The 16028-nt window shown below is 37.6% G+C and overlaps 1 protein-coding gene across 6 annotated transcripts in view; it reads right to left on the bottom strand.

Annotated features, from left to right (window-relative positions):
• Nucleotides 1-16028, bottom strand: part of RXFP1 (relaxin family peptide receptor 1) — a 139332-nt gene that overhangs the window by 35016 nt on the left and 88288 nt on the right. For all 6 annotated transcript variants that reach the window (XM_063705623.1, XM_031010522.3, XM_055384760.2 and 3 more), the window contains 5 exons: nucleotides 13250-13321; nucleotides 10339-10410; nucleotides 6197-6268; nucleotides 6036-6107; nucleotides 1189-1263 (listed from right to left, as the gene is read on the bottom strand). In XM_063705623.1, coding sequence (XP_063561693.1) covers nucleotides 1189-1263; nucleotides 6036-6107; nucleotides 6197-6268; nucleotides 10339-10410; nucleotides 13250-13321 — 363 coding nt within the window. The remainder of the gene's footprint in view (nucleotides 1-1188; nucleotides 1264-6035; nucleotides 6108-6196; nucleotides 6269-10338; nucleotides 10411-13249; nucleotides 13322-16028) is intronic.

Here is a 16028-nt window from a genome sequence, read left to right as displayed (position 1 = left end):
TATATTGTATATTTTCTTGCCTTTTTATAAACAAAGGCAAGGTTTATTATTGCTTGTGCATAATACTGCACACAGTTGCTTCTGTCTAAATGCACACATTTTAATTGCTAATTATGTAAGTATTGTTCAATTGTGCTTAATTACTAAGTTGGGATTACTGAGGCTGTAATAGATGCTAATGTATCATTTGAACCAAAATTCAATTTTAATGAGGGATATTGAACTTAATTTGCCCTTTCCTTTATGGCTTTAGCTTGTTCTTAATGTACAGTACAGTATTGTACTGTCATACCAAAATGCCTACTGGACTTAGTAACTTTTCAGAATGTTTGTTTTTTTCTGAGAGGTTGCAGATTAGTACAGTTTGAATTACTGTCATTGCTTTTTATAGCATTTCTCACTTATGCTTTTTTATCAAGTTGATAGTTGTTACTTCTGACTACAATCAATGCTTCTGACTCTAACTTTTCCTCTTCCTTTTAATTTGACATTTGTAATCTGCTATGAGCTTAGAAATCAAACAACCAACTTCTGAGAATTTCTTATAAAATAAGAGACAGAGGGAGTTTTCATATGATACAGCATATGGCAGTTTGTTGATTGAACTTGTTAATAGTTATTTTGGTTATTTCTTTCTTTTATTTTTCACTTGTGTTCTAAATAGGCAAATTTACTGGATGGTTGAGTTCTAAATGGTGGAGTGATACTTATTACTACAAGCAAAGCTACTGTGTAAAATATTCCATGGAACATATTTTATCATGATTAGTTTTTGAAAAATAAATGCTAAATATCATATTCTTATTATTCAGAATTCTAGAGTGAAATTAAAATGACTTAGTCTTTCTGTACCAAATTAGTAGGTGAGTATATCAGCAGGGAAAGGGGGAGATGTTACATAGATGCAGTGACATTCCTTCTGTATTTCTTCTTCCTGGCTCCAGTATATATATATATATATATATTTTTTTTTTGAGATGTTTTATTTTGCTGAGAGTTTAGAGATGTTAGTTTAGATAATGTAGATGTTTAACATAAAAATCATGTTAAAGCAGTTTGAGGAAATGTGATATGATACTAAAACCCTTATCATTTTTAAGAAAAACTAAAACAATCTTATATCTGGAATGAATTAGGTAAAAACAGAAAATTTAGTTGAGTTCTTTAAAAAAAGATAGAATCGCTTACAGCCAATGTAGTCTTGGCATGTGTTGACAGAGAGGTTTATCAGGTAAACGGGTGAGGACATTATTCATCAGGACTCTGAAAAAGGAAAAGACAAACAAGTCACATTTTTCTGGTTCTGTTCTCATCTTGGGTCAAACATGGTATTATTATTATTCTTATGAAACCCACAAATCCACTAAATTAGTTGTTTTTTCCTTCTAAATTTTTTTTTTTTTTTTTGAGATGGAGGCACTCAGGCTGGAGTGGTGTGGCACGATCTCAGCTCATGGAAACCTCTGCCTCCCAGGTTCAAGTGATTTTCCTGCCTCGGCCTTCTGAGCAGCTGGGGTTACAGGCATGTGCCACCATACCCGGCTAATTTTTGTATTTTTAGTAGAGGCGGGGTTTCACCATGTTAGCCAGGCTGGTCTCAAACTCTCGACCTCAAATGATCCACCCACCTCGGACTCCCAAAGTGCTGGGATTGCAGGCGTGAGCCACCATGCCCAGCCTTCCCTCTAATTTTATTTAAATTATAATTTAATTATAATCTAATTATATTTAATTATAATCTAATTATGTGTAAATACTTGATAGTAATAAAATTTTAACAAATATAAGTTATTATATGGAGGAAAGCAGTAATGTTAGTGACTAAAAAAAAAAAAAATAGCCTAAACCCTTCAACAACGAATGGTGGAAAGGAGATGATTTAAAGGCATTTTTTTCTTTACCAAGATTAATGTAGGCACACCTTGTTTTATTTTTATTTATTTATTTATTTATTTCGTTTGAGACAGAGTCTTGCTCTGTCTGCCCAGGCTGGAGTGCAGTGGTGCAATCTTGGCTCACTGCAACCTCCGCTTCCCAGGTTCAAGCAATTCTCCTGCCTCAGCCTCCTGAGTAGCTGGGATTACAGACGCCTGCCACCATGCCCGGCTATTTTCTTCTTTTTATATTTTTAGTGGAGATGGGGTTTCACCATGTTGGCCAGGCTAGTCTTGAACTCCTGACCTCAGGTGATCTGCCCACCTCGGCCTCCCAAAGTGCTGTGATTACAGGTGTGAGCCACTGCACCCGGCCCACCTTGTTTTATTGTGTTTTGCTTTATTGCACTTTGCAGATAGTGCATTTTTTAAAATTGAAGGTTTGTGGCAACCTTGCATTGAGCAAGTCTATGAATGCCATTTCTCCAACAGCATGTGCCCACTTAGTGTGTCTGTGTCATATTTTGGTAATTCTCAGAGTATTTCAAACTTTTTCCTTTTTTTGAGTCAGGGTTTTGCCTTGTTGTCCAGGCTGAAGTGCAGTGGTGCGACCATGGTGCACTGCAGCCTCAAACTCCTGGGCTCAGGTGATTCTTCTGTCTCAGCCGCCTGAGTAGCTGGGACTACAGGCATGTGTCACCATGCTCTGCTAACTAAAAACAATTTTTTTTTTTGTTTGGTAGAGATGGGGTCTTGCTATATTGCCCAGGCTGGTCTCAAACTCCTGGCTGCAAGCTATCCTCTCTCCTCAATCTCCCAAAGCATGAGATTACAGACGTGAGCCACCCTGCCCAGCCATCAAACTTTTTATTATTGTATTGTTTGTGGTGATCTGTGATCAGTGATCTTTGATGTTACTATTGCAGTAGTTTTGTGGTGTCACAAACCATGCCCATAGAAGACAGCAATCTTTTTTTTTTTTTTTCTGAGACAAAGTTTCGCTCTTGTTGCCCAGGCTGGAGTGCAATGGTGCAATCTCGGCTCACTGTAACTTCCACCTCCTAGGTTCAAGCGATTCTCCTGCCTCAGCTTCCCAAGTACCTGGGGATATAGGCATGTGCCACCACACCCAGCTAATTTTCTATTTTTAGTAGAGATGGAGTTTCACCACATTGGTCAGGCTGGTCTTGAACTCCTGACCTCAGATGATCTGCCTGCCTCGGCCTCCCAAAGTGCTAGGATTACAGGCATGAGCCACCCCACCCAGCCAAGACAGCAATCTCAATCGATAAATGTTGTGTGTGTTCTGACTACTCCACCAACCAGCCATTCCCCCATATCTCTCTCCTCAGGCCTTTTTATTCCCTGAAACACAACAATATTGAAATTAAGCCAATTAATGACCTTACAATGGCTTCTAACTGTTCAAATGAAAGGAAGAGTCCCACAAGAATTATGGGCCCTCAAGAATTATGTTAAATCTACTCTGTCTGTGCTCTACAATGGAAAAACAAAGTCTGAATGACAGCACATCTGTTTACAGCATGGTTAACTAAATATTTTAAACCCACTCTTGAGACCTACTGCTCAGAAAAAAAAAGGTTTCCTTTCAAGATATACTGCTCGCATACCTCCTCACCTTAAATCAAAAGCTAGAAATGATTAAGCATAGTAAGGAAGGCATTTTGAAAGCTGAGATAAGTCAAAAAACCAGGCCTCATGCACCAGTTAGCCGAATTGTGAATGCAAAGGACAATTCTTGAAGGAAATTAGAAGTGCTACTCCAATGAACACACAAATGATAGGAAAGTAAGACAGCCTTATTGCTAATGGAAAAAGTTTTAGTGGTCTGGATAGAAGATTAAACCAGCCACAACATTCCTTTAAGCCAAAGCCTAATCCAGAGCAAGGCCTAACTCTACTTCATTCTATGAAGGCTGAGAGAGGTGAAGGAGCTGCAGAATAAAAGTTTAAAGCTAGCAGATGTTGATTCATGAGGAAAGGAAAGAAGCTGTCTCTATAACAGAAAATTACAAAGTGAAGCAGGAAGTACTAATGGAGAAGCTGCGTCAAGTTATCCAGAAGATCTAGCTGAGATCATTCATGAAGGTGGTTCCACTAAACAACAGATTTTCAATGTAGATGAAACAACCTTCTATTGAAAAAAGATTCCATACAAGACTTTCATAGCTAGAGAGGAGAAGTCAATAGCTGGCTTCAAAGCTTCAAAGGACAAGCTGACTGTCTTGTTGGAGGCGAATGCAGCTGGTGACTTTAAGTGGAAGTCAATGCTCATTTACTGTTCCAAAAATCCTAGGGCCCTCAAGAATTATGCTAAATCTACTCTGCCTGTGCTCCATCAATGGAACAACAAAGCCTGGATGACAGCACATCTGTTTACAGCATGGTTTACTAAACATTTTAAGCCCACTCTTGGGACCTACTGCTCAGAAAAAAAAGATTTCCTTTCAAGATACACTGCTCACTGGCAATGCACCTGGTCACCCAAGAGCTCCAGTGGAGATCTACAAGGAGATTCATGTTGTTTTCATGCCTGCTAACACGACATCCATTCTACAGCCCATGGATCAAAAGCTAATTTTAACTTTCAAGTCTTATTATTTAAGATGTACATTTTGTAAGGCTACTGATGCCATAAATAGTGATTCCTCTGACGGATTTGGGCAAAGTCAATTAAAAACATTCTAGAAAGCATTCACCATTCTAGGTGCCATTAAGAACATCTGTGATTCATGAAAGCAAGGTCAAAATATTCACATTAACAGGAGTTTGGAAGAAGTTGACTCCAACCCTCATGGGTGACTTTGAAGGGTTCAAGACTTCAGTGGAAGAAGTAACTGTAGATGAAGTAGAAATAGCAAGAGAACTAGAATTAGAAGTGGAGCCTGAAGATGTGACTGAATTGCTGCAATCTCATGATAAAACTTGAACAGATGAGGAGTTGCTTCTTATGAATGAACAAAGAAAGTGGCTTCTTGAGATGGAATCTACTCCTGGTAAAGATGCTGTAAACACTGTTGAAATGACAACAAAGTATTTAGAATATTACATAAACTTATTTGATAAAGCATTGGCAGGATTTGAGAGTATTGACTTCAATTTTGAAAGAAGTTCTCTTGTGGGTAAAATGCTAGCAAATAGCATTGCATACCATAGAGAAATCTTTCATGAAATTAAGAGTCAATCAATGTAGCAAACCTCATTGTTATCTTATTTTAAGAAATTGCCACAGCCACAGGCTTCAGCAACCACTACTGTGGTTAGTCAGCAGCTGTCAACATTGACATGAGACCCTTCACCAGCAAAAAGATTACGACTCACTGAAAACTCAGATGATTGTTAGCTCTTTTTAGCAATAAAGAATTTTAAAATTAAGGTATGCACATTTTTAAACATAATGTTACTGCACACTTAATTGACTATAGTATAGTGTAAACATAACTTTATTATGTGCACTGGGAAACCAAAAAAATTTGTGTGACTTGCTTTATTGTGACATTTGCTTTATTACAGTGGTCTGGAACTACACCCACAATATCACTGAGGTCTGCCTGTACAGACAGTAATGATGTGCTTAAGAATATTGTGATAAAGGCTGGGCGTGGTGGCTCACGCCTGTAATCCCAGCACTTTGGGAGGCCAAGATGGGTGGATCATGAGGTCAGGAGTTCCAGACCAGCCTGGCCAACATGGTGAAACCCCATCTCTACTCAAAATACAAAAATTAGCTGGGCATGGTGGCACACACCTGTAATCCCAGCTACTTGGGAGGCTGAGCCAGGAGAATGGCTTGAACCCAGGAGGCGGGGGTTGTGGTGAGCCAAGGTCACGCCACTGCACTCCAGCCTGGGCAATAGAGTGAGACTCCATGTCAAAAAAAAAAAAAAAAAGAATATTGTGATACAATATGAGTGAGAATGTATTCAGTTTTTATGGGCTGATATTCTGGAAGACAGAAAATCTTTTAAAATTGTTGGAACTATAAATAGCCTTATAGAATATGATTAAGAAAAGGTTTTTCATTGAAAAGGCCTCTTTGGGGTTTTAACAAATCCAAATTTAATGGTATTAAATTTAAGCATTAATTTTTATTCATGTCTTTGCCTTTGATTGAAATATTTGCTTCAGTTTAGTACTTACAAGAGAATAAGAGAATTTAGTCCATAAAATGTTGGTGGGGAAATTCGACTGAGGTGATTATCTTCAATTATCCTGCCAGCCAGAAGAAAAAAATTAATTCATTTATATATCTCTAGAATCTAAAAACTAGTGCTATAAAATGCCACATAAATTAAACATACAGCCATTCTAGTCTGTGAAGATCTTCAAAAACACCCGGCTTCAGGAAGGTTATTCTGTTATGACTAAGATACCTGGAAAAGGAGAAATAACTACAATAAATTTGCATATTTTTGATGTCTTACAATAAGAAAAGTAAAAACAATTATCATCCATCTTAAATTTTTTCACATAGCATTCTCATCATGCCACTTCCCTGCCTTTGAATCTCTAAGAATTGCTATCACTTACCTTATCACACCTAGTTTTAAATTTCCCCATAATTAATTAATCAATCTATTCATTCATCTATTCATGTATTCACTAACCTATTTTGAATACTTACCCCATGGCACTGTGCTAAGTATGCCATCCCTTTCTTTAAGGGGCTTTGAGTCTGGAGAGGCCACAGCATGTGAACAGATTACTTTGTAATGTCAGGGAAGCAGAGGGAAATGTATAATGCATGGTTGCTCTGCCATTGCAGAGGAGAAAGCACCCAGCTTTGCTAGGGGTAGGGACTGCAGAGTGTGGAGGAATGAGGAGCCAGGAGAAGGCTTTACTAAACAGAGGCACAACTGAGAAGAGTCTTGGATGAAGACATGCAATTCACAAAGCAAAGAACAGGCAGGAGCTATTCTAGGCAGAGGAAATAGCTTATGCAAAAGCAAGAGGTATGAGAGTCTGACAAGTTAAGAAATCACCAGGTAATTCAATGGGGCCTCACCGTGAAGGGGCTATGAGGAGAGACAGGAGATAAACCTAGGAGGCAGGCAGGGGCCTGTTCTGGACAAAAGGGTATTGCATCCCTTGCTAAAGGGTTTGACTCTGCCTTACCCATCTTTACATCCCACTCCTCTGCAAAGTGAAATAACTCTTTCTTCTATTGTGTTGATCTCCTCTTCTTGCCATGTTCACTCATGTCTCAATCTCTCTAGTGTAGCAATTCACTGCACTAAATCTGCTATCGAACAGTTTGATTCCTGACTCCTCTACTTATTAACAGTGACTTTGAGCAAGCAGTGAATTCCTGTAAGCCTCAGCTTCCCCAACTCTAAAATGGGGATAGTATCAGGATCTACTTCCTATGGTTTAATAGAGGCAATGCATGCCATAAACATTCAGTACATATTATGTTTTATAGCAGTGTCTCTGCTCATGCCTCTTACTCCAATTTCTTCCCTCTTTCCTTTTTCTTTCTGCTTATGATTCACATGCAAGTAAGAGTTCAAGTTTCACTTCCACTAATACAGGATTCACACTGATTTCTCTCTCTTCTTCAGTCTTTCATATCTTGAGTAAACATCCTGTAGAATTTCTCCTGCCAGGAATCTGTTCTCCCTTGCTGGGTTTGACTTTTGCTCAGGGCTAGTGAGCAATGGCACCCCATGATAGAGCCTCTTCCTTCCCTCCTTTGCAAACCTGGAGCCCAGGTGGGCCCAGTAAGGGGTAAGAAATGACTTACAACCTCAGGGTGTTCTCTTATACAAAAACCCTCCAGGTAAAAGACATTTGATCCACTATTGCTCCCTATGCTCACCTGTTTTGCCCAGTCCTCTTCATTTTTCAGAGCCATCCTTTACTGCTCTGGACCTGAGATAATCACTCCTTTCAGTGAACCATAATAGCAATTTTGGTTTCAGCAACACAGGTTTGGAACTTAAGTACTTTTAAAAAATGGTTCTCTAATGTTTTATATATGTTGGCATTATTTTCCCATCTTAGATCATAAACTTCTAGAGAACAGGAGTCCTGCCTCTCCCCAGTGATAGCTCAGTGCTCTACCTGAAACACTAAGGTATAACTACTTAAAGGGAGCCAGCCTGAGTTATCTTTCTATGCCCTCATGGTATCTAACTAAAATATGTGCACTCTGTGAGGGTTAATGAATACTTATGGATCTAATCATTGTTTAGATCCATAAATCATCAGGTATCTAATGATTACTATTATCATTTTTTGAGATGGAGTCTCACTCTGATGCCCAGGCTGGAGTGCAGTGGCGCGATCTCGGCTCACTGCAACCTCCGCCCCCCAGGTTCAAGCGATTCTCTTGCCTCAGCCTCCTGAGTAGCTGGGACTACAGGCGTGTGCCACCATGCCCGGCTAATTTTTTGTATTTTTAGTAGAGACAGGGTTTCACTGTGTTAGCCAGGATGGTCTCCATCTCCTGACCTCATGATCCTTCCACCTCAATCTCCCAAAGTGCTGGGACTAATGATTATTTAACTAGAAATAGGCGGCATCTTTAACACTCAACAATACTCCAGCACTATAGAAAAGCTATGAAAAGAGAGGGAGGACACTTTTAAGTTTACTCTCCAGTTCTGTACTGCCTTTCAAGAGCTTCCTCCACATTCACTAAACATTAAACCAAACAGATAGTGTTTAGTAAATTTTGCAAAGATATATGGAAAGAAGACAGCCAGGAGCCTGATGAGTGAGTCCAACATTGATGCTGGGTACTTTGCCAAGACATAAAAGAGCAGAGATAGGGTAGAAGGGGAGAGGACATGGCTAAAGTGGTTACTGTTAAGGCTTTGAGTCTTCTGCAGTCTTCTTCCATTTTGCTAGTAAATTACTAGGTGCTCTTCTCGACTCAGTCCCAAACTCTGACACCACAAGCCAAAAATCTGACTGGAATGGGTTTCTTGCATTAGGATAGAGAACAGTATAGGTGGAAAACAAGGGGACATAAATGGAAATACAGGGAGTTATGTATTCATGTGATTTTTGGTTATACTTCTTTCCAGTTACTTCTAGAATGCTGCATGGCAGAACTCAATAAAATGGAACATTGAGAAAGCCTGTTTTTTTTAAAAGAAGCACAATGAGATACCACTTCACACCCATTAGGATAGTTATTGTCAAAACAAACAAATGAAACAAGAACACAAATGTTGGTGAGGATGTGGAGAAATCGGAACTCTTGTGCATCACTAGTTGGAAAGTAAAATGGTACAGTTGCTGTGGAAAACAGTATGGCAGTCCCTTAAAAAATCAAAATCAAATCAAATGACAGTCCCTCAAAAATCAAAGAATTACCATCTGACTTAGCAATTCCAATTCTTGGTATATACCCAGAAGAAGTGAAAGTGGGGACCCAAACAGATATTTGTATTCCTGTGTTGATGGCAACATTATTCACAACAGCCAAAAGGTGGAAACAACCCAAATGTCCACTGACAGATAAACAGTTAAACAAAATGTGGTACATAAATACAATGGACTATTATTCAGCCCTAAAAAAGGAAATTCTGACACGTTACAACATGTGAACATTAAAGACATTGTGCTAAGTGAAATAAACCAGACACAAAAAACTACATATTTTATGATTCTCCTTATATGAGGTACTTAAAGTAGCCAATTAATAAATACAGAAAGTAGAATGATGGTTGCCAGGGGCTGGGGAGAGGGGGAAATTGGGAGAGACAGATATGAGGAATTATTATTCAACAAATATGGAGTTTCAGTTGGGGAAGATGAAAAAGTTTTGGAGGTGGATGGTGATGATGGTTCCATAACAATGTCAATGTACTTAATGCCACTGAATGGTTTACTTAAAAACAGTTAAATGGTGAATTTTAGCTTACGTATATTTTACCACAAAAAGCTTTATTTCTTTAACCTTACAGTATTTCATGCATTTGTAAAAGTGGGATTAGTGAAAAAAGTAATTGAATAACTAGGGAAGTCTTTGGGTTTTTTCTTCTTCATCACAAATATCATCATCAGGCTTTTTTTTTTTTTTCTTTGTCAGAGACAGGGTCTTGGTCTATGGCTCATGCTGGATGCTGGAGCTATTCGGGAGGCTGAGGCAGAGAATTGCTTGAACCTGGAAGGCGGAGGCTGCAGTGAGCTGAGATTGCGGCACTGCACTGCAGTCTGGGTGACAGAGAGACTCTGTCTCAAAAAAAAAAAAGAAAGAAAAGAATACAAATTGCTCAAGATCACACACCTAGTAAGTAAGGCAATCAGGACTTGGACTGAAGCCTGTCTAACTCACAATCCTATGCTCTTAGCCACGGTGCTCTACTGCCCCTTCAGCATCACTTGCATGGCTCCTTGGTACTGTCATGGACAGGGAGGTTGGTCTGGATTGGAATAGTCTAGGCTGTCAGACTACCATGGAATGGGCAAATTAATTCACACTGGTACTTACAGTTTAGTAAGGCTATTCAGTCCTCTGAAAGCATAGATGGAGATGGATGTAATCTTATTGTTTTGCAGGTACCTGTGAAAATGATTATTAAAAAGAAAAAAAAATGAAGCAGAGTTTCACTTTTGCAAGACAAAAAGAATTCTGTGGATGGATGATGGTGATGGTAGCATAGCAATATGAATGTGCTTAATGCCTCTGAAGGTAGACTTAAAAATGGTTAAGATGCCACATTTTATGTTATGTGTATTTGATGACGATTAAACATTTTAAAAATTGAAAAAGGTAAACATTACAAAATAATTTAGTGAAGCTGGATATCATGTCACTTCATGTTTCTATTAAATTTATGTACAATTAGGCTGGTTTGTATTTAGAAATTCTAATTATAAAGATGAATGAATAACAGCCAAAGCTTACTATTTGAATTTTCTAGAAACAAAATGTTAACACATAGTAAAGCCCTCATAAATCAGAAGTCTAGAAGCCAGACTTTTAATACGGGTCTTGTTATAATTCTTTAAACTTGTTAAGTGCTCAACACAGTGCTAGCCAACCTAAAAGTGTATGATGTTTTTAATGTCCCAAACCATATTCTATGTTAATCACAAATCTGTCAACCAAATCAATTTTGATCTCATTAATTTGACATCCAAACCTTGTTCCAAAGACTGTTTGGGGGAAATTTATAAGGAGTAAAAGTGGCAAAAGAAAAAAACATAAATAAAAATAATCAGGACTAGAAGAATATAAATTAGATTGGAATGTCAAGACAAGAATGCAGGCTTACATAGTCAACTAAAGTAATACTGAAAATACGACCTTGAGTTAACTGGAGGTCAAAGGAAATGGGTACCAGAGTATACGCTATTGCATCATTGCACCCACACAAAGTTTTGCACTTCTATGTGTACTTGCCCCAGATTGCGGGAATGATAAAGTAAGGATTTCAAGGCTGCCTTCATGTTCTGAGTGCAGGTCACCATTGTTCTTTAGAGTGTCCTGAAAGTTTATATGCAATTTGTTATAACTTTTAGGAGCAATAAGAAAGAAATCAATATGAGCGAACATTTAGTTAAATTATAAATTTTGACTGAAAAGTACCCTATTTCTCCAACATGCAAGAAAACCTAACTTTGATTGTGAAATGTTATTATAAAATTTATTATAGGCTGGGTGAAGTGGGTTATGCCCATAATTGCAGAGCTTTGGGAGGCCAAGGCAGGAGGATCATTTGAAACAGATCAGCCAGGCAGGGCAACATAGTGAGATCCTATCTCTAAAAAAAAAAAAAAAAAAAAAAGGAGCCAGGTGTGGTGGCACGTGCCTGTAGTCCTAGCTACCTGGGAGTCTGAGGTGGGAGGATCACTGAAGCCCAGGAGTTTGAGGGTGCAATGAACTATGATCATACTACTGCACTCCAGCATGAGTGACAGAGTGAGACCCTGTCTCTTAAAAAAAAATTATTATGCACCTGAACCTGACATGTTGTGGGCCCAATCATGTAGTAGGTAATGAATGGTTCTCATTTATCATGTATTTGTTTGTTTATTTCTAGTGTTATAATGATCTACTAAGGAATAGGCTGCACTGCCTGGAGGCCTAAAGGTATAGACTTTTAATAACCAATTAGAAATTTTTAAATAATTAGGCTATTTTGATCATTTTGTTATATGGAAGAAATTGGTCATTCAGGAATTAATTCATCCACATTAGTATGGTGGTTAGTTCAAAAAAGAGAATTAATTCAATGTTTATTGTGCAAAAATGCTAAGCCACTGCATTATATAAATCTGAATTTTGATATTTAGATTTGTAGTCTAGCTCCTTTAAATAAGTGGACACAAGGTGATGCTACAGAAAAATTCTTCAGTCTCCAGAAATCAGAAAATAGAATAAGTCAGTGTACTCTTGAAGTTTTGTCAGGCCTAATTGTGAAAAGTTCTTCTCTTTTGACTGATAAATGTTCAGAATGAAATTTTGAAAAGCTATTTTCATTAGAATTTCTATTTTCAAATATGAAATAGATACTTCTGCAGACTATCTGGGTTTTTAGAACATTTCACTGAAGGAAGTGGGTTAATTTTTCTTCTGATTCCACTCAATTTCCATCTGTTATCTTTAAAAATGCACAGATATATATTAATTTATCAGGTTTCCCTATTGTAAAACCAAAATAAGAACCAATCTATATTGGTATAAAAATGAAACAATGAATCCTGAGATATTTCTTAGTTAGTGTGATTTAGGTACAGAGTATCTAAACCCAGCAATTCACCATATGACAACATAATTTAGTGACAAAGTAGACCTAAATTACAGGTAAACATCCCGTGGGCCAGTATGGATTTTGAGAGTTCTGAAGGGAAGCTAGCATGTCAGATACTACTCAAGGCCAAAATAAAACGCAACTCACAAGGCAGATGTGAAAATGGAATCAAGTCTCCAAGACAACATGCTCAGAGGTTTCAACCCACAGTGACTTGCTATTTTAGGTAGATAATGAATTTGAAAACACATGGAAGAAAATTCTTCACTGTCTTCATCGTGGATCTGACAAAAGAGCGTAACATTTTTCTCTAAGATGAGCATTGAGGTATTCCATGCTAGAATAATGCAGAGGATAAAAGCTTCTAAGTATCTCCGTTTTGGGGGAGTGTGGTAGGAGGATTCACAGCACGCATGTTCCAGTTCCTTTGGAAATATGTGTCTGAGGTTTTTCTAGAATGGTTTCTAAAATTACTCAGAAAAAATAAGTGTTACCTGGAAGTCTTCAGTTAACAGCTAAATATTTCCCTGAATAGGGATTAGACACAAGCAGTGGAATAGTGTTGGTGTTCACAGAAGTAGGAAGAAAAAGACATGCCCAAAAATGCTAGTTAATTTTAATACCAGGAATTAAATATTTTCTTACAGCTTCTGAAGATCATGATAATTCTTGAAGCAATCAGGAGGAAGCTTTCTTATTAAGTTCCACTGAAGTGACCTGAAATAAATGTAAATTTTGATTCTTAAAGTTGTTTTTCCTTTACTTTTAAATTACAACAATAGGGATAATTACAAACTATTTACTTTAGTACTAGCTTTCAGGAAACATTTTGCTTCATAATGTCTCTCTCATATTTATTATATCACTTGAGCTAGGTCTAGCTGTTAGTTTTGCACTATTAAAGCTATTCATTTTTTAAAAATTTTGGTTATGACTGTAATTCTGACAAAAAATGTTAAAAAATAAAATTGAAAAAATTGATTTTCAGTTATGTTTTTCTTTCCTATTTGTATTTAACAAACATTAGAAGGCATCTCAGTTTCTAAGTGACAATAAAAAACAGTATTTTCTGTTTAAAAACACTCAAGAAATTAAATATTGTATTTCTTAATATTTCATTGCTCACATTTCACCACCTTAAAATTAGTTATGAAGGAAAACATCAATTGGTACCTATAATTGGATCATCTTTATTCAATAAGTGATTCCATTTCAACTTCTAAGAAGTTGTACAGGAAGATTTTCTTTCGTATCACAATTTAATAAGCAGTTTGACACAGACCAGATCCACATAATTTTGGTTGTACTGGAAAGGTCCCAAGTCCTTAATTTTTTGTTTTAGAACAGCAATGTAATGTAGTAAAAGCAAAATAAATGAAACAATAAAAAAACCCAAACCAGTGTAGCTGGGGTTCCTTGCATGAATCACACACAACCTCTCCAAGTCAGTCTCTTTAACTGTGGAAGGAGGGATTTGGATTAGATGGTATCTAATAATATGATATTATTAGTACTATCATTATATAGTACCACGGAGCGGATACTAATAAGTGAGCAACAGACCGCATTGTCTGGAGGTTAACTTAACTCAGGTTAAGACAGTTTTATACAATAAGCACTAACAATGTTTAGGTTTTGAAGCGGTGTTGCTTAAACTTGGTGACGAATCCTTCTTAAAAAAAAGCTTTCTTGGACTCTTTGGAACACATTTTTGGAGTCTAATTTGAGAAACACTGTTCTAGAGTCTAGAAGACCATGCACTCTCAATGAAGGTGAGAATTGGTTCTTAAGAAAAAAAAATCTTACTTTTTAAATGTATAATGCAGACATACACAAGAACATATATAATATATCTGTATTATTATTATTATCATTATTATTATTATTATTGAGATGGAGTCTTACTCTGTGGCCCAGGCAGGAGTGCAGTGACATGATCTCGGCTCACTGCAACCTCTGCCTCCTGGGTTCAAGGGATTCTCCTGCCTCAGCCTCCTGAGTAGCTGGGATTACAGGCGTGCACCACCACGCTTGGCTAATTTTTAAATTTTGAGTACAGACGGGGTTTCACCATGTTGGTCAGGCTGGTCTCGAACTCCTGACCTTGTGATCCACCTGCCTCGGCCTCTGAAAGTGCTGGGTTTACAGGTGTGAGCCACCGCGCCTGTCCGTATATCTGTAGTATTAAAATTTCACAGGAGGAGACAAATAGAAAAAAAAAGTCTAAAAAGTCTCCCTGGGGGAAGGGAAACAATAATGAAAGAAAAAAAGTTAAAAATCACTTTTCTAGACTACACATATCAGACACTTAATGACTTTTTACATAAATAATACCAAAGGCTGATTAACAAGTAATTCCCTTTTGAAACTACTCTCAGTTGCTGGCTGTCACCAAATATTATTTCCTTGTACATATTAACTAATTGAGGAGCTCTTTTCTGCTAATGATTCTGACTTGACTTAGATTCTAAATTCTGCTTATATCCTGTTTAAATGTTTATATTGTGTCAAGATAAATTGTTAAATATTTGGATTTGGCTGGGTGTGGTGGATCACACCTATAATTCCAGTACTTTGGGAGACCGAGGTGTGAGGATCACTTGAGCTCAGGAGTTCAAGACCAGCTTGGCAACATAGTGAGACTGCCCCCCAACCGCCATCTCTACAAACAATTAAAAAAATTAGCTGGGTATGGTGGTGCATGCCAGTAGTCTCAACTACTTGGGAGGCTAAGGCAGGAGGATCACCTGAGCCTCAGAGGTCAAGGCTGCAGTGAGCTGTGATTGCACCACTGCACTCCAGCCTGGGGGACACAGTGAGACCCTGTCTGTTTACAAAAAACAAACAAACAAAAAAACCTGAGTTTGATTTAAGGATATAGATGAAAGTTTAGTGTGTCCTTAAAAATGTGTTCCGAGAATCGCTTGAACCTGGGAGGCAGAGGTTGCAGTGAGCCAAGATCGCGCCACTGCGCTCCAGCCTGGGCGACAGAGTGAGACTCTGTCTCAAAAAAAAAAAAAAAAAAATTGTTCATTCATTCATTCATTATCTCAAAAAATGTGTTGAATGCCTGCCATTTGCACATGTTGGATACCTGCCTTTAAGAAGTTTATACTCTATTTGCACAAATTATACTTTATCTATAAATAGAGAATTTTCTTTGAATAATAACTTCAGTCTTACAGCCCAGGGCTAAAGAGGAAACCAACTTCTTTTTTTTTGTATTTATTTATAAATTCATTTCTACAACATTTATTTAGGGATTATTAGACTCTATTAGGAACTTTGGAGGATATATAGGCCATGGCATTTTCCTTTTTCAGGTAGATAACAGGACCTGAATCACTATAGCACAAGCAAGAATGTTTAGTATACATAAAAGAGACAAAGTGAGGTTCTACGAGAGAACCCAAGAGGAAGAGGT

The sequence above is a fragment of the Gorilla gorilla genome, chromosome 3 (genome assembly GCF_029281585.2).
Source record: "Gorilla gorilla gorilla isolate KB3781 chromosome 3, NHGRI_mGorGor1-v2.1_pri, whole genome shotgun sequence".
In the NCBI taxonomy this organism is placed as follows: domain Eukaryota; kingdom Metazoa; phylum Chordata; class Mammalia; order Primates; family Hominidae; genus Gorilla; species Gorilla gorilla.
Note: the sequence above shows the minus strand (reverse complement) of the source record. Positions and strands in the feature narration are given on the sequence as shown.